Source organism: Halichoeres trimaculatus, unplaced genomic scaffold (genome assembly GCF_033239565.1).
Source record: "Halichoeres trimaculatus isolate MK-OKI-2021-1 unplaced genomic scaffold, fHalTri1.1 fHalTri1_scaffold_1, whole genome shotgun sequence".
Classification (NCBI taxonomy): Eukaryota; Metazoa; Chordata; class Actinopteri; order Labriformes; family Labridae; genus Halichoeres; species Halichoeres trimaculatus.
In genome coordinates this window covers 32,142,485-32,169,599 of record NW_027437179.1, presented here as the reverse complement: position 1 = coordinate 32,169,599, position 27,115 = coordinate 32,142,485, and the positions used below count along the sequence as shown (strand labels likewise).

Sequence of the window (27,115 nt, the reverse complement as noted above, 5' to 3'; positions counted from 1 at the left end):
ATGTGATATTTATAACAGTGCAAAGCAGGGATTTTTACCTCTTCTGATCCTAAAGCTATCATCTTTGAATGAAGAAATAAAAAGCCCCAATAAATACTTTGAAAAAAAATGTGCCATGGGAAAAGTTTAGTGGTGTCATCATTTTGTTGTACCATGGTAGAAGCTGGACAGCAAGACACTGCAGTGTCATAAATTAAGAATTTGAGAACAAAAGAAGAAGATGTTGATTTTAGACCTTAGCTGTATCTCAAATGCATCAATACCGACAGCTAAAAGATTCATTTTCTCATTATCTATACATTTTCTTCGACTTATCTGGGGTCAGGTTGCAGAAACAGAAGTGGAAGCAAATCTACCCTGACATCCCTTTACTGTCTCCTTCTGGAATATCCAGAGGCATTCCCAGACCAAGTCAGATACAAGTTCTGGGTCCACCTGTCGACCTGTGTCCAGAACACCTCCAAAAGAAAACACCTACTCTGAGCTGGCATCAGTTGTCCAAGATCCTACTGCTATCTCTCCGGCTGAGCCCAGAAACCCTTCAGAGGAATCTCATTTTGTATCTGTGATCTCATTCTTTCAGTCAAGATAGACCAACTGGTAAATGAAGAGCTTTGCTTTACACCTCAGCTCCTTCCGCACCACATTGGTCCACTATAACGTACCTACCACTGCTGCCACAGCACCACTCCTGAGCAAGACCCCGAGAAACTTAAGTCCAGTTGCTCGACATGAAAAAAATGATTTATAATGGTCTAAATAAGAGAAAATACATCCACCAAGAAAAGCAATTGCTAAAATAGATTTGAACATATTTTGGGTGTTGTATCTATATGGGATTTGTGTTTGAAGGCAATCTGTTTGGTAGATTATTTTGTGTTGTATCAATGCTTCTTGGCAATAAATATTATACTGCTGGAAAGCTTATTTATTTCCTTATTAAATGATACCATATTTAAAAGGAACATGCATTTCTAGGAAGAGCAGCAGAGCTGTGTATGTGGGTTGTGCCCATGAAAAATTTGCCACATCTTCTCTGACAATGCCAAACAGTTTATTCTGCTGTTGACTCATGTTGAGGGTTTTCTGTAGGGAAAGACCGATTATAGGGGCAGACATTTGACATTTTGAGACATATCGGCATTGGCCTTTTTTCTAATTGGGCGATAAGAAACTACTGTCTGCAGTCACTAAATAGTCCCAAGCACTGTCCCACCCACAGTACCATCAGATTGGTCACAAGCAGGGACATGGCTTGGGAAACACCCAATCAGCAGTGCAGTTAGTACAGTTACATGGAAATTTTGGAAAACTTTATTTACTGTGGAAAACTTAAGCTATTTAAAAAAAAAAATAATTTAACTTTATAAAACATCTACTAAGCCTGGGAGCTGTTTAATAAACTTGTGCTTAAAGGTATCTGAATAAAGTTAAGTGTTGGAGTTTTTATTGTTCAAAACTTTGACACCAATATTTGCATTTTGACTGTAAATTAATATCGGCTTCAAATATTGGTACTGAAGTCTGAAAAAGAGACTTATTGGCAATTCAACAATTTATTCCTTAAACAAACAGGAGCCTCAGTAGCCAATGGAAGAAGCATAGACAGCCACAACATCTTGGCACCTCCTCCTCATACTCTTCACCAGGTTAAACACCAGCATTTGATGCAAGTCTGCGCTCCTGGTTGTTTTCATCACTCTGTAAATCTACCATACACAAACTGATGTGAGATTTTACTCATTAATGGTATACTTTTAGTAAAGTTATAATTTACAGCTAACAGGGATAATATTAGGTAAGAAAATATAAAACTATGCAATACCCCTCCCTGTGTGGTCCATGATTCTCTGACTGAGAAGAAACAAACTCCCTAGTTTCACGCCGTATGCTAAGGTTTGCTATTTAAGTGAAGACCAGGAGGGCACACAGGTTTTTCTTAAGTCTGGAGTATCTTCTGTGGTTGTCTTTTGCAGTATTCATCCCAGGTCTCTGACCCCCATTTATCAGTCCCAGTGCAGATAAAATATGTAACAAGTTTAAAAGTTCATCTTGACATGATACAAAAAAATTTTTTTCAGACACCATAGGGCCAGAGTAAAAACACATAAAATGTTTATCATGTCCATTTTGAACTTGTTGGTATAGTTGTATTCTCATTATTGTTGTTATACAGATGTAATGTCTGTAGTAATGTAGTCGTGTACATGTGTTGTGTTTCAGATGATGGCAAGCTGTCTTTTGATGAGTTCAATGCTTACTTTGCTGATGGGATCCTGACCACCGAGGAGCTACAGGAGCTCTTCTACTCAATAGATGGACGACAAAACAAGTGAGTTCCTTTGCAGAAACATTCTGAGAATTGAACTCCTCACAGTGGAAAAAGTTGATAATCCAAGTTCTTTATTAATTTGCATCACAGCAGTGTTTAGATTGAGCCTTTTAGAGTCATGAAAGAGATTTAACAGCAAGAGCTCCGTCTTTTAAAGCCGCTGCTAATAGATTTAATATGATCAGTACAGGGGCTAAATGTCTCACAGCTTGAAAGACAATTTCATCCAAAGTGAGTCAAGATAAATTTAGCTTCTCCTTTCTTTTGGATACAAAACACTGTGGACTACAACAGCCACTTTAAAACTCACCCCCCAGAAACTGCAATCAAAGAAATCAGCCGGAGGGTCGCTGCTGAAACTGCTGGTCTGTGGAGGATGTTGAGTTCTGCAGCTGTAGAGGGAAAGTCCTGTTTTTATGTTTAGTGATCTATTCAGGGGACATTTTAAATCGTTTTCACCTTTATATATATTTACAGTTTATCAGCAACCAGTACTTTTAGCTGTCAGACCACTCATACTGCCTAAGATGGCATAATTAATTCAGTGTGACTGTTGGGCCTCTCTGTTAGTCTCACAAGGTGCGTTCACAGGCATAAACAAACCCCCGCAACACACACAAAAGTGCAATTAGATGCATTGAAGTCGCTAAATGGACTTTGTGAGATGTTTTTCTCATTTGCACACAGCCAATTAGAGCTGCTGCAGTGTTTGGCTACAGCAACAAGTCTGCATTTATTTTTTGTTTTGCGTCCAGTTTTTCTTTCCCAGTGTGATCATTTTGTTTTTGGACATGATGTTACTCTGAGATAGTCTCTGATGTGACAAACTGGCCCTCAGACTGCTTTAATTACCATCCAAGCTTACAGGAAGTTGGCACAGACTAAGCTCTGATGTCACATAAAAGTGTGTTGTTGTTTGTGTGACAGCACTGTTGGTTACAATGTCAAAACGGAAACAAAGGCTTTAAAAAACCTGCACAGGTTTTGATGCTAATGGCTAAATTTTGGTGTCTCAGAGGATATATTTTTTTAACCCTGGAAGGATAGAAAAAGATGATTTATTGGGTTGTAAAAAATTGTTAATTAAATTTTTACTGATTTTAATGTAAAAGACAAAATGACAGCAGTTCTTGTAGCTCTGAAGTGGGAATAGTGACCAAAGTGATTAACTTCCCAGCTAAACAGTCAAAATAAAGCAACAATATGGCTAATGGGGATCACAGAGTCTGCAGTTTGGCTACCATTAGCAGAGCTAGCACAACCAGCCTTTGGTCCTCCTTGCAGGTTAATGTCCATATTCCTGTGCTGCCATGCACCACAAGAAGCCATCTGTCATTTTTGCTCAGTTTTAAAGGATTTTACTGTCAATTTATTCTATATGTTTGAGGGCAAACAGGAAAATCAAAATTTTGTTCCTCTATTCTAAAAATATAAACAAAAAAAACAAATAAAAATAAAATCCAAGGTAGCAAAGCTTGAGCTTTGAGCTGTGTCTGGTGGCCGTGCTACAGCTGACAGAACATAGAACTGACATCTCGGGCCTGGAGTAGCCTAGTGTCAACAAACTCATTAGCCACCTCATATTCATTTGGGTCTGAAATAGTCCTCATTTCAAACAATTACTGACTAATCTTGAAAATACTGGACCAGTCGTGGCCCATTTTTTGTAGAAGTACAGCTGGTTCTGCAAGCTAACGACTTTTATGAACAATCAAGATGTCAGCTTCTGTTGCAGAAAGGTCCGTTAAATCTGTTATTAATGAACTGGATCATGTAATTTTAAATGAATAGTGCTGTCAGGTTATATTTTCTGCTACCCTGTGCTACGTCACATGCTGCAGTGCACTGATTGGTTGTAGGCTGGTCCAACTGATGTCCATTCAGGTCTGTCAATGTTGAGCTTGGTCTACAGTTTAAAAACCTTAAAAGTTTACGCAACAGTCTAATAATTCTTTGCCGACTAGCGAGGGTGATAACATTTAACTGTTTATTTGGCTAACCCATTCAAGCCTCTTAGATTAATCTAGTTTAGACTTGGGTATTGATCTATTATGAGAACAGTGTTTGAGCTTAGGTGGGTTAGCAGTGGGCATTAGGTAAAGAAAAAGGCAACATATCCACACTTTGTTGCAGAGTGATGGGTTAAAAAAACAGCAAGAAAAATCTCACCAGGTGAGACATCATGGTGATATCTGTGCTAGTTTTAGCATCTGTAACCTGTTAGACCATCATGTAAAGAAGAGATGCACACCTCTGACATATTATCTCTTTGCTAGATTCAGAATGTCTGCAACAAAAGTCTGAGAATCTACAACAGCAACTGGGATAAGAAATGTTTTGTTTTGCCTGTAAACGCAGTTTGAGCTTCACGATGATAAAACCAGCCTCCCTGATAATCTCTATCTGACAGTGAAAATGACCTGTAACAGGAATATAAAGCCACAGGGGAACTTTTTATACAGTAATGCTTCTGCCGTTATCTAACCCTCCTGCTGAGAACAATTTGGCCTTGAGCGTAATCATCTCTGTTATGACTTTTAAACAAAGCACTATAGATTTCCCTGTTTCTACGACAGGGACAAGTTAAAAGAAAGTGTGTTTGCTCTATACTCACTTGTTTGCACGTCTAAAAGTTCTGTATTTTCTGAATGGACGACACTGTGGGGAACAATAATTTAATAAGTGAGACAAATGTGTCAGTATTTATTAACACTCAGCAGGAAACAGACAGTGCCAACTGATGTGTTACTGATTTATATGGATTTTCCACTGTTTTTTTTTTTACGTGAATCTGTAATCATTTTTACAGAGTTGTGAGCAAAATTTATCGACCAGAACTGAAGAGCTGCATGACTTCCTCTAATTAACTGGCTCAATACTCTCCCCTTTATCTCCTTTCATGTCCTGTCCTGCAGCAATCTGGACACTGACAAGCTATCAGGTTGGTAGAAGAAAATTGTTTCATTAAAAGTTTAAAAATTTCTCTCAGAATACTTTGCCAACATGAGTGATGGTTTCGTTTTAAAGGGATCCATGTTTTTGAGTGACATAAAAACAGAAATTAGTCTATAGTGCAACATTTGGTAATAAACACACTTTGACTAGAGTAGTCAAATGAATTTATACCACTCAACCATCTGTTTGTGAAATAAGACGTAACAGCCAGGGGTCAGATAGATTTATATAACAACAGCTAAGACAGATGGAAGCATCTGAAAAGTGCAACAAGTCATGTGCTAATGATATTCTTTAGATAGAACAAGATAATAAAAGAGAAGAGCTCAAACCTTTTAAACAAACCATCATGATAAGAAGAAAAGATGAAACAAAGCAGCAGCATTGGAGGCTAAAACATTGGACAGATTTAACGTGTAAGTGTAAAAGTTAGAGAGCAGTGTTATGTAACTACAGACACTGAAGCCTCCATAATTGCAGCTCTTGACTGCTTTAACACTCAGACTTGTCCAAGTGTTATTTTCTGGTGTCAAACAAAGGGGAAAGACCCAATGATAAGCAAACAACATGTTTCTTCTCCCAGGACACCAGGGAGAAATACAAAACCACAGTAATAATCTGTAGAAGACTGCACACTCCTCTAGTCTTGAGACAAGTCTGAGCGGTACCACTTTATGTCACCTTCATCTGTTCACACCACATTCACGTACTTATGATAAAGGCTGCTGCCATACAAGGGGCCTATTAGTGTGAATTTATCCTATTCACGTGCTGCTGGCTATGCCACTAGGAACATGAGAAGCTTTTTCCAGGAGAACATATCAAGGACATTACATGACTGACAGGGTGCTAAAAACATGATAAGATAACATGAAGTTGTGATGTGGCCGTGCCCATCAGATGAATCTATAATCAATGATATAAGAATGCATTTTTAAAGAATCATTTTAATGCATTAAAATCAGATGATAGAAAAGTAGGTAGACTGGTGAAACAAGCAAGAGAGAGGGTGATGAGGTAGGTCACATGTTTCATGGACACCAGTCTATGCACATGGGGCAAAGATCCAACCGTTGAGCTAGCAATTCATGGCTCTGTGTTTGGCTTCAAAAATGTTGACTTCAGAGACTTGAGATAAAAATGCCAACCCCTCTGGTTGACTAGGGCTACTGAGCCACAGCTGACACTGACTCCCTTCATGGTTTTCTGTAAAGAGTGTTGGAAATGTACAGACTCTGTCAGAGCGATCCAGACAGAGTATGCAGCTGCCTTTTGGGTAGCTTGTACGCAGACTTGGTTGGAAAGAGAAAGTCCCCTCCCCTTAAAATTTAACTAAGCTAACTGATGCAAATGCTGATGGGAGACACGTGTTGGCTCTGTTGATATGACAGTACCATTATTTGCAATCAGAATTAAGGTAATTTTTTTAAATTGAAAATACAGCACACTGCATTTAACAACAGTTTTATTATGTAACATAATCATATATATATATATATATATATATATATATATATATATATATATATATATATATATATATATATATATATATATATATATATATATATATATATATATATATATATATATATATATACATCTTAAGGGCTTGTGTGCAAGTGTCAACGACCTGCATAAGGTGAAGAAATAGAGCAGGGTTTTGTAAATGCTAGTATTACCCAAGATAAAACTTCTGCATTATTGATGCAATAGAAACATGGCAACAGGAGAGAACTTGTAATTTATCACAGATCTAGCCTAGTTGCTGTCTTGTCTTTTCTTGGCAAAGCATTTCTAACTGGCTCAAAATCTATGTGCATGACTCAACTGATAAAGAGGAAAATAAAAGTGCAGCAGATTCACTAATTAGCATTTAAAAAATAAAAATAGACTACTTTAAATAATGAATTTGTTTTAAAATGATCTCGCCTGGTGAGTCCAAAGAAACTTTTTTCTTCTCTTGTGAACTCCATCATCCAGCTATATCCAGTATCAAATTAACCTTTACTGCTCCTGTCACCAACTCATCTCAACAATAAAAGAATTAGCATTATAAAAATTATTATAACAGTTCTGTATCAACTTCTTGACTTGTCAAGTAATAAAGGCATTGACACAGACATTTCAACACTTCATGCTTTAAGTTAAATTGGTGGTTGAAGACACGACTGAATCTTTTTCTCACATATTGTCTCAAGCTTGTCAAAGTCTTCAAGTGAATGTCTTATCTGAGATGTTACGGTTCCTTTTTTATCCAACTCTGTTATAACACTGACAGATTATTTCCTCTTTCCTGTCAGATTATTTTTCTCAGCATCTGGGGGAATATCTCAGTGTACTTTCAGCTCTGGAGAGCCTGAATATCGCCATTTTAAAGGCAATGGATAAAACTAAAGAGGTAAGTTAAATTTATTCAACAGAATAAACTTTATTCTCTGGAGACCAACCAAATTAATTTGTAAAGCACTTCAAAACAACCACAGCCGGAAACAAAGTGCTGTACAGAGAACTACAGTAAAAAAAGGATCAAAACAGATAAGAAATACAGACAAACATAAGAAAAAATACTTAAACCAATTAAAAGTAAAAAAAGATCTGGCAAAGGAACTAAGTCTGTTAAGATTAAAAGCCACAGATAGCATTTGAAATGCATAATAAAATGTATGTAATGTCACTGGTTGTTAGTAATCAGTAGTATTTTACTGTAATATACTGCAAAAGTGAATTAAAAAGTTGCCGACATCCATGAGATTCAACAACTTCTGAACCTGCAGAGTGTAAAAGCTATGGAAATGCTAAAATCAGTTAATTAACCAACTGCAGCATAAAAATAAGCTGATGCCTCCTGTCTCATCTGTTCTCATGTTAGAGATAAATCATCACCCTCAGAGACTCCATGCTGTCATGTTCTGAGTCCATCAACTCATCACTGATGAGTTGATGGATGTTATCCATATGTTCAACTGCTATAATTGGAGCTTACAGTGTAGAGGACACTTGGTATTGCACGGTCAATGTGAAATACTAAGGAATAAACTTGCTGTGTGGGATGCCATACTTAAATTTCTGATGCTAATTATTTTTCCTAAGACTTGAATGCTAAATGCCACTAGCTTTCTGCTTATATCAGCCACCTAACAGTCTTCAGAGTGGTAGCAGTGGTTTTCAACTGTTGAAGATAAGTGGGTTTAGGAAACCAACACCTCTTCATGACAAGCATGATCCAAATTAGGGAAAAATTCTTACTTCTCAAATTTGTTCAGTGAAAAGATGGTTCAGTTTTGTTTCTTAAAGTTTTATCCACCTTTGTCCTTAATGTAAGAAAATCCATTTCTGGAGTAGTCTGTTTTGAAAAAACTTTATAGGGTCATTATCTACAGTCTGAAATGTCAGGTGTCATAAAGAATGACAGGGCATTAATGCCACCTACTGCTAAAACGTGTGAATAAACATCAGTGTGTTTCATAATAAAACCCACTTCAAAATAAAAGCACATAATATTTTTTTTATTTATTTTTTTCCCTGAAGGCAAAGGCCTACGACCTAGTAAAAAATTAGAATTACTGTTATAAAGCATACATCTCATCTAAGTGGGGTATAAAGATGTAAAACCAAGGTTAGCAGGATGATTTTGTTGGCTTATTTTGGGACAGAGCTAAGCTAGCTGTTTTCAGCTCTAGCTGTAGGACAGAACCCTTCAAAGGAAGCATGCTTCAAAGAGTGCATCTTTAAAAGCTTTGCACGTTGCCAAAAACCGAGCCAAAGGAAGTTGTCTACTGCACTGAGGATTTCTTGTTGCATCACTAAACTTGCGTCACAAAGCGCTGCCCTTTTAGCCAAGAGGTAGCTGGCTGGCTAATGAGCTTGCATTGCCAACATCACGTCCCGAACCCATTCCTTTACGGAACTATTTGAAGATCTAACACCTCTTTCATGTAAATAACATTTGTTTCACCAACTATTAAAACATTTCGAAGTGTCTTTCTCTGTTGCTTGAGAGTTTACCCCCTGAATTAGTGAGCATTGAATCTCAAGATATTCTTCCCTGAAGGATGCACCTGATGCTACCTGTGTGGCTTGAAGGACACACTTCTAACAGGACGCATTTAAATACATTTAAATAAACATTAAAAGTACAACAGCCTTGTCACACTGTTGTGTTAACAATATATCTGGAAATGTATTCTTTAAAATTGGGAATTTAATTCAATTTTATTTAATCTTCTTTTTTCTGTTGGTGATTAAAATACTGCTTTAAACATGTTATTAATTCCTCTTAGATCAGGTCAACCAGGCCTGCTTTGTTCTGATAAATGGAACAGTCTTTTGAGTTCATGTTTGCTGTTTGTTAACTTTTAATTACATCAAATTATCATGTGGGTGGGACAGGACTACCTTTAAAATATCTTTAGACTGAGTGTTAATGCTACAAGGACTTATCTAATGTTTCTATATTATAAAAGTCTGTTCCTGTAAATGAAGTTGCTGCTGCATAAAGCTCCTCAGTTGTTACCTAAAATTCCCAGCGTGTTAAACAGAACTACAAAGATAAATGAGCAAGCATATTCACAGCGTAACATTTCGCTATGCAGTCAACACATTGGTTAATTGCAGCTGAGAAGACATTTAAAAGTGCCTCTGGACTTTTTGAGTCAACGACCTGGAATCAGGGATTTGCGCCGCAATGGAAAAAGAAGAACAGCCGTTCTTATAAATGAGAAAAGAAGAAGAGATGTGAGCCGAATAATTATGCATCCCAGCTTAATTAGATCACCTTGCTCCTCGGCTCTGGCTCTTCTTTAGGGCTGTCGAAGATGGGGAACTCCAGGGAGAGTTGTGCAATCGCTAGTTTGCAGCTGTGGCCTGTCACAGGGTGTTCTGGATTGCTATTCCCATGGTGCATTTCCAGAAGAGTCTGCTCGTCATTTTAAGTTTTGACAAAGAACTACTGTCCTGTTACTTCATTAGCACACTGCGTGAATAACACTCCTTGGAGGGTGCATAATCACGACTGTGTTTGGGGACTCAAGCAGCAATTATGTCTGCTATTAAGTTCCTCCACCTTGGATTTTGGATATGCGGTGCTGAATAATGCATGTGTTCTCAGAATTAATTAGCCCGTTTAATTGCTGCTGTCACACATTTCACGAGTGTCCGTAGTTGTTTTGGAGGAGATATCAAATCATATATCATCTCTGTTGACTTCTCCTTTTGTTAAAAGCTCTTCTGTTGTGTGCCACTCTCTGTCTCTCAGGAGTACCAGGGCTCCAGTGTGCTGGGCCAGTTTGTCACCAGGTTTATGCTCAGAGAGACTTCCAGTCAGCTGCTGTCCCTGCAGAGGTCACTGCAGTGTGCTATGGAGGCTGTAGAGGAGCAGAGTAGCCCAGCTCCGTGAGTACTGCAACATGACACTGACTGTTTCCCTCTGTACAGATAGGGACCATATATACAAAAGTGTCTCTGAACTGTGACTAGTATTTCTCTAAGTTTCATGCAATGAACAACCTTCAACTGTCTTTTTTAAACAAAGGGAGTTAACACATAGCCATAGAATGACAGTTTCTGAGCTTTAATTTAACCCTTTGAACCCCAAGGTCCTCCAATTGGGGGATTTTGAGGTTCCTCCACAACAAAATGCAGAAACAGAAGAAACTCAGCTTCAAACGCAGTCAAGTCATACTTCAACTGAACCTTCTGTTTGTTTGAGTAATACTTAAGTATTACTCTGAGCCAGTGACATAAACACTAATACTGACATCTCTGAACACATTTCACAAGTGTTATTATGCCACCAGAATGATTCAGATAGACCTTGTAGATGCAGAGATATATAGATTTATCAATTTGGGAACGTCATTTTTCTAGAAGGGACCCAAAAAAGGGCCAGGGCTCAAAGGTAAATGCCACTTAATAGGTGCACCTGTTCATCACCAGTTAACACAAATATTTAATCAGCCAATCACATGGCAGCTGTGTTGAAGATGACCTCCTGAAGTCCAAACCAAGCATCAGAATGGAAAAGAAAGGTGATTTAAAGGAACTTTGGACATGGCATTGTTGTTGGTCTGGGTATTTAACAAACTGCTGATCTCGTTGCCTGGTCTGATGAGTCTGGATTTCTGCTGCCACATTGAAATGGTAGGGGCAGAATTTGGTGTAAACTACATGAAAACATGGATCCATCTTGTCTTGTACCAATGCTTCAGGCAGCTGCTGCCGCTAGTGTAATGGTGTGGAGGATATTTTCCTGGCACACTTTCAGTGCCTTGGTGCCAATCAAGCATATTTCCAGCACCTTTAGGACGTGGTGGATTGGTGGATGTGAAGCTGTTAAATCAGCAGCAGCTGTGTGATGCTATCATGTCAATATGAACCTGAGGAATGTTTCCAGCTACTTGTTGAACATATGCCTTGAAGAATTAAAGCAGTTATGAAGGCAAAAGAGGGTCCAACCTGGTACCTGGTAAAGTGGCTGGTGAGAGTAGTCTGACTCTTTTTCTAAACTTCGAAATAACAAAGATTTAGAGATTTAAAATTTCCCTATCATTACCTGCCCTTTCACATTATCAGTCTCACCACTAGTATATGATGGGGTACTTCAACATTTACTTGAAGGACATTTCTGAGGCTGCTTTTGAACATTTTGTCCTCTTCGAGGGGACCCAGAGGACACCCAATCATGTTTTAGCTGCTACCAGACCTTTTTTTTTTTTAGAGTTTTCGACAGAAAGGGCACCAGAGAGGGCATTTAATAATAACTTATCTGATACAGGGGATTTTCAAGAGACCAGTTCAGCAGCAGTTTTCAGACATGGGGGCACCAGGAGGGTGATACCTACATGATAAGTACACCGCTGATCTCTGCTTCTTCACCATATTAGAGACAGAAGAAAGTGAATACTAGAAAATCCAACTGGGAGCTACTTTGTGCTATTTTAGATGAAAAAGTTGTCAGTTAAGATCACCAGCTTCACCTCACAGGGCTGTCATGGAAGGTATGTCTGTCAAAACAGCGCTTTGAATCTGCCACAACTTTGCAGACATCCAGAGGCCTTAATGACTGCTTAAAATTCATTGTTTCAGTCAAAGTGCTGAACGCTTCTATCATCGACCGACAGAATTTATCTTTATTGCTTCAGCATGTGTGTCACTGTAAATGAGTTAGTGAGTAAAACAGTATTATTTGATCAGTCTTGCAATCAGAAATAAAGTCTTCATCCAGATCTCTATATCAAACATCCCTACAGAGGCTCTTCTTTTATGCATCGCTTCCTGAAGGAAATCAATACTGAGGATGCTTAGACAAACAATTCATCAAGGGTATTTGAGTAGAAATCTGTCTCGCAACAAGTCGATATGTTATCAGGTGACTCCTGGTCACATTCAAGAGTCTGCTAACTTTCAGAAATGACACTTTTTGAGGCCAACACATCCTGCATCACAGCTTACATCTGCATGCATGGCTCAGCAGAACTCTCCTGACCCTCCTCTGGCTGCCACACTGGTATTATTGAAAATAATGGAGCTGTTAGAGCCAAGGTGGATTATTGAAAGGGGACAGGGAGAGGGAGAGAAGATGATAAGGATGACATTGAAATACAGAACAAGTGAGTCACAGGGAGCGATGATGACAAAAAGTACATGAGAGGTGGAGAAAGTCTGAGATAAATGGAAAAAATGGAGAGAGGAGGCGTACAAAAGGACAGAATGAGGAGCTGTTTTTGTCCACAAATAACTCTTTTAAGATTGTTCAAATAGGTATAGATTTTGTGGAGAGAGAAAATGTGTGTGAGTGTGAGAGAGAAAGAGAAAGGTGGGAGGGATGGACGGGATAAGAGGCATATTGAGCTTGCAGCAAACCGCTTATTTCTCTCCCTCTGCTCTCCTGCAGTGGATTTGTGCCTGTTTTCAGTGGCCTTTGGGCTCCAGGCTTTTCTCAGCAGGAGGAGCTCCTAGCAATGCTCTCCCTCTGCGCTGTCAGTGTGACACTGCACACACACACATACACACTAACGCTCACATACACACTGATAATATCATCCCCTCACTTGGGCACAACAAAAGGAAGAGACTTGAGAGAGATGGAGGGGAATAGGAACAAACAGTTGTGCATGGGCATTTAGATACAGAGAGGGACACACCATTGAACCAAAATACACACACACGTGCACACACACACATCACAGACGTTGTGGGTTAGAGTCTCAAGTGTCACACTCTCATGACCACCAAAGACTTGTCCTTGACTCCCTGTATTTACAGACAGCAAACACTTCTCCCTCTACATCAGAGTAGATGATTGGTTTTATGTGTGTGTGTGTGTGTGTGTGTGTGTGTGTGTGTGTGTGTGTGTGTGTGTGTGTGTGTGTGTGTGTGTGTGTCTCAGACATTACAGTAACCTGTCTCAGCTCTGATTTAAATTAATTATTAATGCCTCCTTACTCCCCTTCCTGCATCTCCCTCCTGCACTCCTCTCCATCTCTCCTCTTCTCTCTTGTATTCAATTTCCTCTTCCTCAACCCCTGTATGACTGCTTCTGTTGACCATAGATCAAATTTCTGTTTTACTTTTTTCTCAACACATGCCCCTCTGACAGTACCCGTCTCTCTCCTTCTCTCTAATGTTTTGTTTCCCCGGGTCTCCTCCGCTGTCATGGCAGCAGAGAGGTAAAGGCACCTGAGCTGACAGCAGCAGAGAGGATTGACAGACGCTGTGGTCGCAGGGTTCATAATAACCTGTGCATGTCGCCGTCAGATCCCTGCTCTGGAATCCTGACTTCAGGTAAGAGGGATGTAAGATAACCAAATTATGAAGGAAAAGTATAAATATATTAAGACACTTTTAGTACCAAAAATTTAAATCTATGAAACAAAAACTGAACTCATCATCTTTTAAATTTAAACTTTCATCCGAACTTAAACAGCTTGCAGTGCAGCATTCAAACTTAGACTGTATTATATATGGATGTAGTGTTTGTGACATCACCCATCTGTTTCTGGTAGGGAGTTTTGAAGCCTATCGTTGACAGTGGCCATATTTGTAATGCTGAATGCTGTGTTCCAGGCACCCTGGACCTCGTGTTTTTCCCTCCTGCAACTCTTGAAAATGCACTAGAACAACAGTCGAACTCATAACTTCCCACCTGTGAACTCAAACTAGATCAATGTACTTCGAGTTACAACTTGTGATGTCACATCCCTGTCTAAACAATACAATAATATAGTAATAATAGTGTAATGATACAAAATTCTAATGATATAATGCCTCTGGCTTTAGCTAGTTTTAAGTGCATTAATCAATACAAAATATTTTTCAATAGTACAACAAATACCATTCAATATAAAGTATAAGCTTTTGTAACCTAATGCACTGTTTCACTCAAATTAGCTCTTTTGATGATGGAAATGATTAAGAATTATGCTTATAATGTCTGCCATGTTGGTTTGTTTACATACCAGATTTCCTTGCACTCAAACCAAGGTCGTTGTTTCTCTGAAACGCCTTTAAGTCGAAACTCTGAGATTTTAACTGTAAAATTTCTGAGTTATGAGTTTCCAGAAAGGCGGTATTAACCTAGCTTCTTCTGAGTCAGGATGAGGAAAAGAGGTGGGCCTTTCGTCTCTGTGTTAATTGGAAAACAGGCAGATGCTGTAAAAATTGTCTTTTTTGGTTAGGTATGTAGGTGGCTCCCACTTTTTCTGTAGTCAGCTTCTCAAGCTGACCCTCAAAACAGCAGTTTCTGGCATTTCTGCATGGGCCTCATTTCTCAAGGCCTTGAGATTTTCTCTTGGTTTTGGATACCAAAATGAATACAGATGTCTCTTTTTTCATCTAAAAAAACAATCAGGACAAGCAGTAACATGACCGATTTTTCCTAATCCTTGTTTTTTTGTTTGGGGGGGGGGGGGGGGGGGGGGGTGCCTTTGATCAGATAGGAGTGTTGAATAAGAGCTGAAAAACAACAATAAATATAAAAACTGGTTTAATAATTCCCCATAACAGATGAGATTTATAGTTTTTATCTAACATTCTACATCCAAAAGAAAATGCTCTATCTGCTGCGCAACATATCTTGTGAGAAATTGAAGCTCTAAGGTTTGTACTGAGTGACAGAGTACAAAATAAAACACAATGCACATTTTAATTGCAATTCAGGAAAACTTGACCCAGCTGGGCGTTGTTACAAAGCACATATGTTTATTTTGTTGGGATCACCGATTTGTAGCACAGGCACTATGTCTGCCTGCAAGCTGCTGTCAATAAAACACAGACTCCAATAAGCCACTCAAGGTGCTTAGCTTTTGAAAATAAAATAAAAAAAACTATGACGCCAAAAAATGTTGAATTTATTCATTTCTACAAAAAGGGGTGACTCAGTGTCATTTTGGGTTTTGAAAACTGAAGAAGAACTGAAGACTTTGGGTGAGATGAGTCACATTTTATTCTTAAGGTAGAAAAAACTTTAAAAGGTCTTTTTTGTGTTTCCAGAGTTTGTCGACGACTCAGTCTGCTTTTACTCTGAGTTTTGTGGTAGAAAATGTTATAACTTGCTTGAACATTGGGCACTGTGTAAGTCTGTCTTCAGTCCCAAATAAAACCAGAATATATTTATTTAACCATATGTATTTACTCTGACAGTTTGGCTTTATTGCGATTTGGGTGGGACAGTCAGTCAGTAGGAGGGATCGTGTTTAGTACTTTATTCAAATGAATGATCCCATCACTGTTATTTCTTAACTTGTGCATAATTACAGTCTTCAACTAGAAAAGCACTGAGAGCGCAGACCTCTCCAAGCATATTGTGATTGTTGCACAACACTTTAGTCCTACTTTAATGTGATGCGGATCACCTCCAAAATGTAATCACTTCTTCCTTATCCCATTTTGAACATTGCCTGAAATTTTCATCAAGATCTGTTCGTTGCATTTGGAGTTATCATGTTCACAGACAAACAAACAAACAGACGGACAGACAAACTCTCCCGAAGACATAACCTCCTTGGCCGAGGTAGTAAACTTTCACCTCTGGATTTGGTTAACCACAGAGATGAACTTTTCCAGAAACAGTTCCTCTAAATTGAGCCTGATGGCTGTTACTGACTATGCAATGCGATATTCAGCAAATAATGAAAAAGCACTGACTGTTGATGTCTTCATGTACAAGGACCCTTTTTTTAGGGTTTTGATTTTTGATTTAATCTTAAAAAAGAAATGTGTTTGAGTATCACACCACCCCTCCTACATTTTGTCTGGACATGACTGAACAGGATCTCTTGACATCTCAAGCAAAAATCACAGCAAAACAGAGTGAGGAAATCCTTAGCTTCTTTCATTCTTCTGATTGTGTCCATGACTACCGGTATGTTGTCTTCAGGTGTGAATACGGAAGATGGAGAGAACTGGTGTTCCCAAATCAGCAGGCTGCAGCAACTGCTGGATAAACTGGAGTGTCAGGTACAGCATTATTCCTTGTATACTCTGAACTTGATTCCACTGCATTTGTAAAAGTAAAAAGTTATCCGAAAGGTTAAACTCTGATAACTGAATATGTGACTCTAACATTGAAACAAAAATTCTTAGCAGTAGGGATGGGTGCCAAGTGAGGTACTTTTATAGGTACCGACCGAATTCTGTCAAAAGTACCGAGTAACGATACCAACATAAAATCAAAAGGTACCATATTTAGGTATCTAAATGCATCCTTGTGACTGTGAGGGAGTGGAAAAGTAGGAGATTTTCTATGCTGGACATGAACACAGCATTGCAAGGTTATATATTGAAGAATGAATATGTTAAATTGAAAAAAAAAAAGTATTTTATTCTTCAATAAACTGATCTTTTTTTACCACTATAACACAGAAAGTACCGAAAAATGGTACCGTTGAGTACCGGTACTGATTGACAAGTACCGGGTATAGGTACCGTATCGTTTCAAATGTGAAAGGTACCCATCCCTACTTAGCAGTCATCTTTCAGCTACAAAAGAAGTGAACATAGTATCAGGCCAGTGTGTAAAGCTAATGTGAATGATTACGATAAGATAAGATAAGATAAGATAAGATAAGATAAGATAAGTCATACTTTATTAATCCCCGGAGGGAAATTCAAGACTGTTTTATGCAAGTTTTTGTTCATTTCAGGAATTTTTTTGTTTTGACTGAGGTGTTTGGGGTGGGGTGCTTAAAAAGTGTGCTTCACTCAGACATGAAGTGAGCAGGGAGAGGAGAACAGAGATGGATGCAAGGGGGAGGGAAATTACACAGGAAGAGATTTATCCGGTAACCTGATGACATTTATTAATAAACAAAGCTTATCTGCAGATAACGTATGTAACTTTTTTTTTTCCGACAAAAGTTTACCACCTCTTTGGAAAAACAAAGTTGTGGAAGGGACCATCTATCCCTACAACCTCTGAGCAGCAGCATTGTGTGAAAGCAAGAGGAGTAAGAGAGAAAAAAAAAGTTTTTGTGCTCTGAAAAGTCTTCCAATACAAAACAAGTACAGACCTAAATATTTAATTTACTGTGTGTTTAGGCTGAAACCTCTTTGCAGAATTACTTTTTATTCAGTCTAGATTTTGGCTCACGAGATACACCTGAGAGTCACTACTGGCAGAATGAAAACAGTCGAATCTGCTGAAACAAAAATTAAGTTGTTCCAGAGCTTTCCTGGGGGAAACACTGACGAGTACAGCTGGGTATAGAAATGAAAGTAAGGTCAGGATTTATTGCACCGTTCTGTATCAAACTAAATAGTGTTGAAACACTCCTATACAAATAACGATTCGTACACTCATACATGCACACTTGCAATCTTGACTTACCTATTAAAACAGCACATCTTTGGATACTGGGAGGAAGCTGCATGGAAAAAAGGACATGCAAACTCCACATGGAAAGGCTCCAGCTGAACCAGGAATAATGCTAAACACTGCATCAGTCCACCTAAAACCAAGGCAAATGAAAGCCATTGAACAAATCCTCAGGTGGCATTCCAGAGGTTGTATCCGGGCAGTACTTTTATTATCCGGTAATGGAATCAGATCAGTAGGAGTTAACAAAAGAACCAAGGCTTTGTTGCATCGTCACGAACCTCCCACCTGATTTTAAAAAAGGGGAAAAGTGCACTGCATTAGCTTTACAAACACAACTTTGTGTCGAGCTCACAGTGTTGTGTAAGACTAACAGCACCTGCTTCTGTTGCTTTTGTGTTGTGTTTTTATCATTATGTCTGGCGCAAAGTGCCAGAGAAGTGGTTTTATCGTTTCAGCTAGTGCGGGAAAAACACCACCTGCTTGAACAGACTTATTTTTAGTCAGGCTGTCTGTATACACCATCTACTTTCAATGTTCCATGTTGCACATTTTCTGTAGTTTTGCACTTCAGAGCGTGTTTCTTGTGTATTTGTGCACATAAAAAAACAACAAAGGGGCACTCAGTGTGTAAAATCAATGTTTTTGTAAAAAGAAGTTTTGCTGATGTCTCATCTCATCGTCTACGCTCCACAACCCGTTCTCAATCCTGTGTTTTGAAAACTCTTTCACGCTCCCCTGCCCCAACTTTTGCTCTGTGTCATTCTTTCACTCCATTCTCTTCTTTATTAACTCCTGTTATTTCCATCTTCTGATGTTCATTTCTCCACTCTGTTTCCTGAAGCCCTTTTTCTCACTCCACTCTTTGAGATTTGTCAGCCTAGACAGGCTCAGACTGCAATATCCAGGGCAGGAAATTCATAACCTGCAGGATTCTCTGAGAGCAATATCATCACCCACACCTCAACATCAACACATCACACATGTTTCCTGCCCGATCTCGCCCCCTTTCTGCTCTCTCACACGCAACAGAATGAGTTTTCTTCTTGAGAGGTTCTGTTCCCTGTACACACTCACACATACACAACCATAACCTTTGAGATGGAAAGATTTGGTGTTATATGCATCATAATCCATAACATCCTATCTTTACAGACTGCATACAGGATATACCCTGTGGATATGGGCTGCAGATATAAATAGTGTGAAGTGAATTACATTCGTCGACTTGTGCTACATGATTTTAATCTGTGTGCTGGAGTGTGATATGATGGACTTTATCGGATCATTCTGATAATATCACACAGGAAACACAGGAGTAATACTGAATGGATGGAACCTTAAAAGCCCTGCTGGGAATATCATAAAAATGATAACTCTCAGAGGTAAAGACATGTACTATTATTCTGCCAAAGCAGAAAAAGAAAAATGCCTTGCTGTAACTGCTGTGATTTACACACTTGTGTCCCATTTCTATCTGCAGGCTGTAAATAGATATAAGTTCATGACAGCTGCAAACATGCTCAAATTATCAGCGCCCATTACTTTCGTTCTGATATGTTAAATGCTATAGCATATAACAGAAAAATTATTTAATGTAGTAAAAGTCAAAATAAAATATTTTAACTTTATCATGCAGTTTCAGTGTCTTCAAAATGCCGTGATTTAACTAAAGACTTTAATTTTTTGAATTATATTTTGCAATTTATCACATCTAGCTGAAGTGCGCTCATGTTTCCGTCTCATCTTGATTATCGGTTAATAGAGCTGAGTGTTGGTGAAGACCTCATGATGTGACACAGACATGAGTCATGATGAGATACACACTGCAGTTCATTGCACTACACAAGCATAATTTACTGGAAATAATGATGTGACTACTTTTTATGACAGTTTGGTTAACATTGTGGAAAATAATGAATTGAGAGAAATTTAATAATCTGTTTTGTCTTAATTGTGATGATTATGGCTTACAGTTCATGAAAACCCAGAATTCAGTGTCTCATAAAATGAAAATATCAAGGAAAAGTTGAATATCTTGAACCCCTTATGTCACACACACTGTAAATCAATAAATCTTTATTTTCATAGCACCAAATCATAACAAATGTTATCACAAGACACTCTCCAAAAACACTAACTGGTCTAGCCCTGTTAGAAAGAGAGATGTAGAGAGGGAAAGGAGGGAGAAAGAAATGTTGACAGGGGTGTCATTATATTAGATAATTAAATGGAAACAGCTGCAAAGGTTTCCCAGGTTAGTCTAGTTCACTTAGCAACACAGTCGTGAGGATGACTTGGTTGTCCAGAAGACCATCATTGAGTCCCCAAAGGTTACTGCTTAAAGGGGACATATCATGGTGATCCGTGATTTAATACTTACATATAAAAAATAAAGTTGAAAACAAGACCTTTCACCCCCTGAATTTTCAAAAAATGAGATATTGTATTTTTTCTGATATCCTAGAACAATATTTGATGCCTCAGAAAATAGGACATTGACATTTGGCTTCGAGATTTCGACCTCAGTGACGACACGAGGATCCTCTCTTTTTATTGGAGTAATCTGATAAAGCAGCTCCTCCTCTGTGAAGTCAGTTAGTCACACAACCCACCAAGGGATACACCCACCAAGAGCCGAGTATAAATAAAGCTCCCTACTAGCTCTGGCTAACTTGACTGAGTGCTGGATGCAGGGACTCTGCTCTGCTGAGCAGTTCAGCTTTACATGGTGACTTAGCAGTCAAAACACTGTAGTTTTAGCAGATGAGGTAATACTTGTGAGACTGTGATATTTGCATGCTTGTTCTGACATGCACTGTGAACCTGGGCCACAATAATGCGGCGGTAATAACATAGTGACGAACTGACGGTAGAGGATCTTTAGACTACACTTTCAGCATGATGGATAAAACAGACAGAGAAAAGTGAAGGGACAGGATGGAGCCCTGTTATAGAAATAGTTTATTGGTGAAGTCTGCCTATATTTCCACGTATAAACTATACATGTTACGGTACCGGTTTGACTCACCACACTGAAGCGTCTTGAGATGATCTGTGTCCAGGTGGATTTTCTTCCTCCTGAGCTTCAGAACCGTCTGGGTCTGACTCGGGGTCCAATACAAAAGGACATATTCTACACTCTGCTATTTTATTAGTGCTATCAATGCCTTACGGTGAAGTTTTGGCAAACAGCAAACTCGCTCGGTCTGCTCCATTCAATGTGGCGATTTTGTAAATACTGCCATGCTGCAAAAACCGCCCCCTGACTCTATCCCCTCCACCCCTCTGATAGAATTGACCAATCAGAGCACAAAGGGCTGTGACATTGCTAGGTTACTGGAGGTCATTTTTGAAACAGAGCGTTTCAACGAGATCTTCAGAATGACCTAAACTGGGGATATTGAGAACGCTATTGTGGGGCAATGAAGGAACTAAATGACTTGAACTGAGGGCAGAAATGCTTTACAGGCATCCTAGTCTGGCATAGTGAAAAGGAGAAACAAGCATGATATGTCCCCTTTAAGAAGCTGGCTGTACACAGAGTGATGCATATAAGGGCATATTAATAGCTGATGAGTGGAATGAAAAAGTGTGGTAGAAAAAGATACACAAGCAACAGGTATGGCCGCAGCCTTGGGGATTGTGGGTTGTCAAGTAAACCCCATTCAAGAATTCAGGGAAACTTCACAAGAACTGTCTGACTTGTCACCTGCCTACACTGCCAAAATCACCAAACGCTGGTTAAATGACCATGATAAAAATCTTCTTGATTGGCCAGAGAGGGTTGATTAAGTGTTAAGACAAAGATGACTGAAACAAGAGTCAGGAATTCAGACCAGCAGAAGACTGCTATCAAAGCAACCTTTTGTATTAAAAATCCATTTTTACTGGTCTTAGGTCTTATTATAGATTTTAAAGGTTCTGAAAGTGGGTTTTTATCAACCGTAAGCCATAATCATAACATTAAAAGAACAAATAAATGCTTCAGATATTTCACTTTGATTGAGTCAAAATAATGTTTAAGTTTCACTTTGTGTATTGAATTACTAAAGTTGATGCGCTTATTCACAATATTCTGATCTATTGATGTGACACAGTAAATGGGGTTATAAAAATATAAGTAATTGCCAAAAAGTAATAACTACAGAGCAGAGAGTGAACAGAGAATTTTGTGATTACAGGACTATAAGGTAGATATGACACTTTTAGTATATTTAATGTTATGGCACAAGGGACAGTAACATTAATTTCTTGTCAATGAAACAAATACTGCAATACTTTGCCACACCAATAGCTTGATCTTTTTACACAGTTCCGAATGATCCTTCTTATATTTCTTACTTCCTTGTTTCAGAGTCCCAAGTTGGAGCCACTGAAGGAGGACACGCTGGCCAGCACGTACAAGTCTGTAAGTCAGCATGGCTTAAGGATCCATAGAGAAGCACTTGGTTTAACAATTTTTGTTTTTGTGGGGGGTAGCTTTAAGACACTGCTGTGAAGCTCTTTCAGTCATTAAATTCATTTTTATCATGGCCCTCACTATTCACAGTTTGTAGTTGTTGCCCAAATTTTGTGTTGATTGTTTTGTTGAAGGCTACACAAAAAAACAACAATAAAAAAAAAGGGATGCTGTGCTCTCAGACACAAATTGTGCTCAAGCCAAACCAGATGATGACATCTTTAAACAGGTTTACACAGACAGCACTGTGTTGACAGACTTAAGAGTGGTTTTACTGAAATGCAGCAAACTACAACCCTAAAAATGTCTCTCTTTACTGTTAGACTACTGATTAAGAAGACATTTTCACATTTTGATTAACACTTTGTAAATAATTACCTTGTGATTCTCCTCCAGGCGCTTCTCCTTTAACCCTTCCTGATTATGTTCACCTCCAGTAGTTACAGTATGTTCCAGAAAGCTGACAAGATATAATTTTGGCTCATTTTCCAGCTGCATCATTCTCTCCAGGAAATGTGTCTTACTCATCAAGCTTGCTCACTGCCCTTATTTTCAAAAGTCAAGTAGCACCTAGGCTCCAGTCTCAAGCCAAAAGAACAAAATCACCTGTGCAAGCCATTCTAATCTCTCTGTATAAGGCGTGATTATTACATCAAGTCGGTATATGGCAAGCCTCAAGGCGGTATATGACAAGGGCCTCATTACATTCACAAGGCAACACTTGGAAAAAAATGTATTCATGAGCCACTCTCAAGATTTGAAAACACCCACAGAATGTGCTGTCACTTATTTCTAAGCCGTTTTAAGAAACTGTGGAGTGTAACAGATCAAAACAAAACTCTTTAAAAGTTATTTCTCCATACACTTCATGTAACTGGAAATGTTTCTTCAGGGCTACAGGTTCAAGTCTCCAGACAGAATACTTACATAAAAGACATTAAGATAAGTTTCACTTTGTTTTTCTCACAGTGGTGACTCACTGCTTCATTGAGTTGCTGAGAAAGTGAAGAGGGCATTGGGTCGATGTGGTGCGTTGGGAGATCACGTCCCAGGCAAAGGACTGAAGTTCAGAGTCAAATATCCCAGAGGAGGACATTGAAATGCTACCAGTCAGCTGGGCATATTGATTTCAAAAAAGAAAAGTATATCCTGAATACTTCTTTTTTCACTCCTTCGGGAGAATGCTGAGGAGAACAGGTGCTTATGAGACAGAGGTTTATGAAAGATATCTGTGGTACAATTTTACCTGGTTAAGTTTCAGAAGAGTTGGCTGTTGAGCTGAGTAGGAGAATTTGTGTTTGGTTGGTTATTTCTTTCTTGTAACAATCCTTCTTAGTAATGAATGTAATACTGTTGAAAAGCCTGTTTATTTCCCTTTCAATTGGTGCCACATTTGTAAGGAACATGCATTTGTGAGATGAGCAGCATAGCTGTGAGTTGTGCCCATAAAAAATTGCCATACTCCTCTGCCAATGCCAAACAGCTGATTTTTCATTTTTGGATGATTATATCAAGTCTCTGCAGGTACCAAGTCCCAATCTGATACTTGTATCTGTTGAGGCAATAGAGCTGCCCACAGTGTTTTTGAATGTTTGACCAGTAGAGCGGTGTCTACAATGTAGAGTCATGGCATCAACACAGCAGAATGAATCAAAATGCTGATTAAAACCTGCATTCTCTACCACAGAGATGGGCTGGTTGTCAGAAGGGTTGAAGAAGTGCCAAGTTTTTAGCTTGGGCGCAGTCTTGGCTTTGTAAGTTTAGGGTGCAGTCATACTGCCATCCAACACTAGCCATCCAAAACCATGCCGTACTCAATCACAACTGCTGCCCTGCAGTGCGTACAGCCTGTGGTCCCACTACTCCAGTGTGAACCAGACTCAAGGCACATGCCTACATCATCATTAAGCATGTCTACATGAAGCTCAACCTCATCAGAGTCAGCACAGTGAGACACAGAGAACACAGCATCAACTAAGGGACTTTTTGGCTTATGTTGGGTTGTTTTGGTCTGACATAGCCCCCAACACCCCAACTACTGTTTAAAACGATGGTCCAAGGTAGCAGTCAAGGGGCAACATCTGGTTAGTAAAAATTAAGCCTATGCAGAGGTGCTGAAGGTTGCTGTTCATTGAAATTCAACTTGAGGCTGGCTGCAGAAAGACTAGAAGTCTGTACAGCCTGGTTCAAATAACAGCTTGGGTTTAAAGTGCTGATTTCACTATCGGCACACACTGTATGGTGAGTGTTGTTTTTCTAACTCTGCAGTTTGGAAGTTATTAGGATCATTTGATTAACCAATCAGAGACACAACTCAGCTCATGTGACTGCTGGGCGCCCTGTATTTGTTTGAAAGGAAACTCACGGCCGGTGTCATATTAAATATGGCTGCATTGGCTTCATTTCACGGACAGATGGGTGGTGTCGTGGAGGCTATGTCCATGTTTTGGACATGTTCTGTTATTTTTACATTTTTAGATGTAACAAATCAGTAGACCCATGTCTCATCTTATGACTTTATGATCCGTAGTACAGTCTGTCAGCACAGGGAGCTTTAAATGTTTGGCTTCAATTTTGGGGAGCTACCATGTCATGCATCTTTATCATACAATCTGATTAAGAGTATTAAAATAATTCATGCAATCCTAACTTGTTTTCTACACAGGTGAAGTCTTTGTAACTAAATTGGTGCCCTGTGCCGGTCACATTAATTAAGCAGTAAATATCAGCCTTAATTGAGAGCATCATCAGTTTATTTACATCCCATCTGCTGTCAGCTATAAATGGATTAGCTCCCTTAAGAAGGTGCAATCAGTCACTAAAAGGCTTCAAAATCATCCATCTCGATAAAATCTGCACACATGCCTCAACATCAGGGGTGGATGGGATCTGCAAAAACACACACACACCCACCCACATGCACACACACCTGTCTTTTCCAGAAAGCCAGCTGCTTAATGGGTCACCTCACTTCTGTCCTCTGTCTCTCTGCCAACAGAACATCCTGCTGGTCCAGAGACAGATGTCAGTGACCACCGAAGATTTGGACAACTTCCGGAAAGTTTTGAAATGCTACATTGATGCCACCTCTGCCCACTCTGACAACCTCCAGTGAGTGTTTGCTTGAATAAATGACAAGAAATATGTTTAAACATTGCATCAGGTGTTGCTGCAGAGGTGGCCTTCAGAAAACTGATGTGCAGTGTTCAACGAGGTGTTTAAATTGTCAGCTTTGAGAAAGATCATCATAAATCCGAGAGGCAATGAAGGAAAGCTACTGCTGATTTAGGTTTTCATTGAAATTTCATCAACCATTATCCTCCCACATTAACACAGCTTTTCAAAGTGGCCTCAAACTGTGAGAAGCCTCATTAAAAAATATAATTTCAATAACTTTTAAATAATTATCACTAATACAATCAGTCATGTTGTGGGTTAATTTTTTTTTAATGCTTCTTCGCAAGAAGTTTCACCATCCTGATCCGACATTTCTCAGAAGAGTGAAACTTTTGGTGTAATTTATCCTCTCAGAGTGTAAACTCTCCTTCACTTTGTATCCTCTTCTTGCCCCACTCTACTTTTCATCTCCATTCTCCTGTCAGCGTGTCCGTTCAGAAGCTCCCGGGGAAGTCGTGTTACATAATGTATGAGTTCTGGCAGGACCGCATCTCCTGGATGAGGTCAGTATGGTGTTTTGTGTGTGTATGTGCATTTTTGTGAGAGTGTGTGTGTGAGGGATATTGGCAGACTGCTTGGCAGTGTTAACTTTTTTGATGAAAATGTTCCCCATCAGTGAAGAGGAGCAGATGGCCCACCTCCCAGTTTGCATAGTGTTTCTCTCACACAGATACACACACACATACATGCACACACTCACACACACTCACACACACACACACACACACACACACACACACACACACACACACACACACACAGACACACACACACACACGTTTAAAGTGCTGCCTGAGCCCTGCACTAATCAATGAATATATTAATCTATCATTCTAACCACTTGCTTGGTAAAACATGGGAACAGAAATGGAAATTCCCCGCTGTTCATGCTCTTAAATCCCTAAGAGATCTTTCTTGTCCTTTTTACAAATTTGAGCTGAAAATTAGATTCATGGTAATCATAATGAAACTAAAGCGTGCATATCCCAGAAACAAGATAGAGTTTTAACATCCTTTCTTTAGTATTAATTTAAAACAAAAGAAAATGGCTGTCACAGAGGACAGATGTCAATATTGACATTAAGTAATAATATTTTGCCACTATGAGGAAACGCTGAGGGAATAGTAACCAGGGATATTATGAAAATACATCCCAGAAATTAGTGTCTGGTCATGTGTTGTTAAATTGCTCTTAATGTCATGACATAAACTGCCCTGTCAACAGTGATAGCATAGCATAGCTTCCCTTACCAGTAGGTCTGTGCAGGTACTCTGGCAGGTTTAGTATCTCATATAACCCAGGCAGGAACATTCTCTACTGAAGGATGGAGCAAATGCAGAAGTTCAAAAACCTGCAGTTCCCAAAACGTCCACT

The 27,115-nt window shown here is 39.1% G+C and overlaps 1 protein-coding gene across 2 annotated transcripts in view; it reads left to right on the top strand.

Annotated features, from left to right (window-relative positions):
* necab3 (N-terminal EF-hand calcium binding protein 3) overlaps positions 1 to 27,115 on the top strand; it is a 56,533-nt gene that overhangs the window by 23,431 nt on the left and 5,987 nt on the right. The window contains exons 3-11 of one of the 2 annotated variants that reach the window (XM_074670893.1): positions 2,224 to 2,332; positions 5,248 to 5,273; positions 7,591 to 7,688; positions 10,545 to 10,681; positions 13,950 to 14,071; positions 16,665 to 16,744; positions 22,459 to 22,512; positions 25,562 to 25,674; positions 26,166 to 26,243. In XM_074670893.1, coding sequence (XP_074526994.1) covers positions 2,224 to 2,332; positions 5,248 to 5,273; positions 7,591 to 7,688; positions 10,545 to 10,681; positions 13,950 to 14,071; positions 16,665 to 16,744; positions 22,459 to 22,512; positions 25,562 to 25,674; positions 26,166 to 26,243 — 817 coding nt within the window. The remainder of the gene's footprint in view (positions 1 to 2,223; positions 2,333 to 5,247; positions 5,274 to 7,590; positions 7,689 to 10,544; positions 10,682 to 13,949; positions 14,072 to 16,664; positions 16,745 to 22,458; positions 22,513 to 25,561; positions 25,675 to 26,165; positions 26,244 to 27,115) is intronic. The other variant, XM_074670902.1, reaches the window with a different exon arrangement.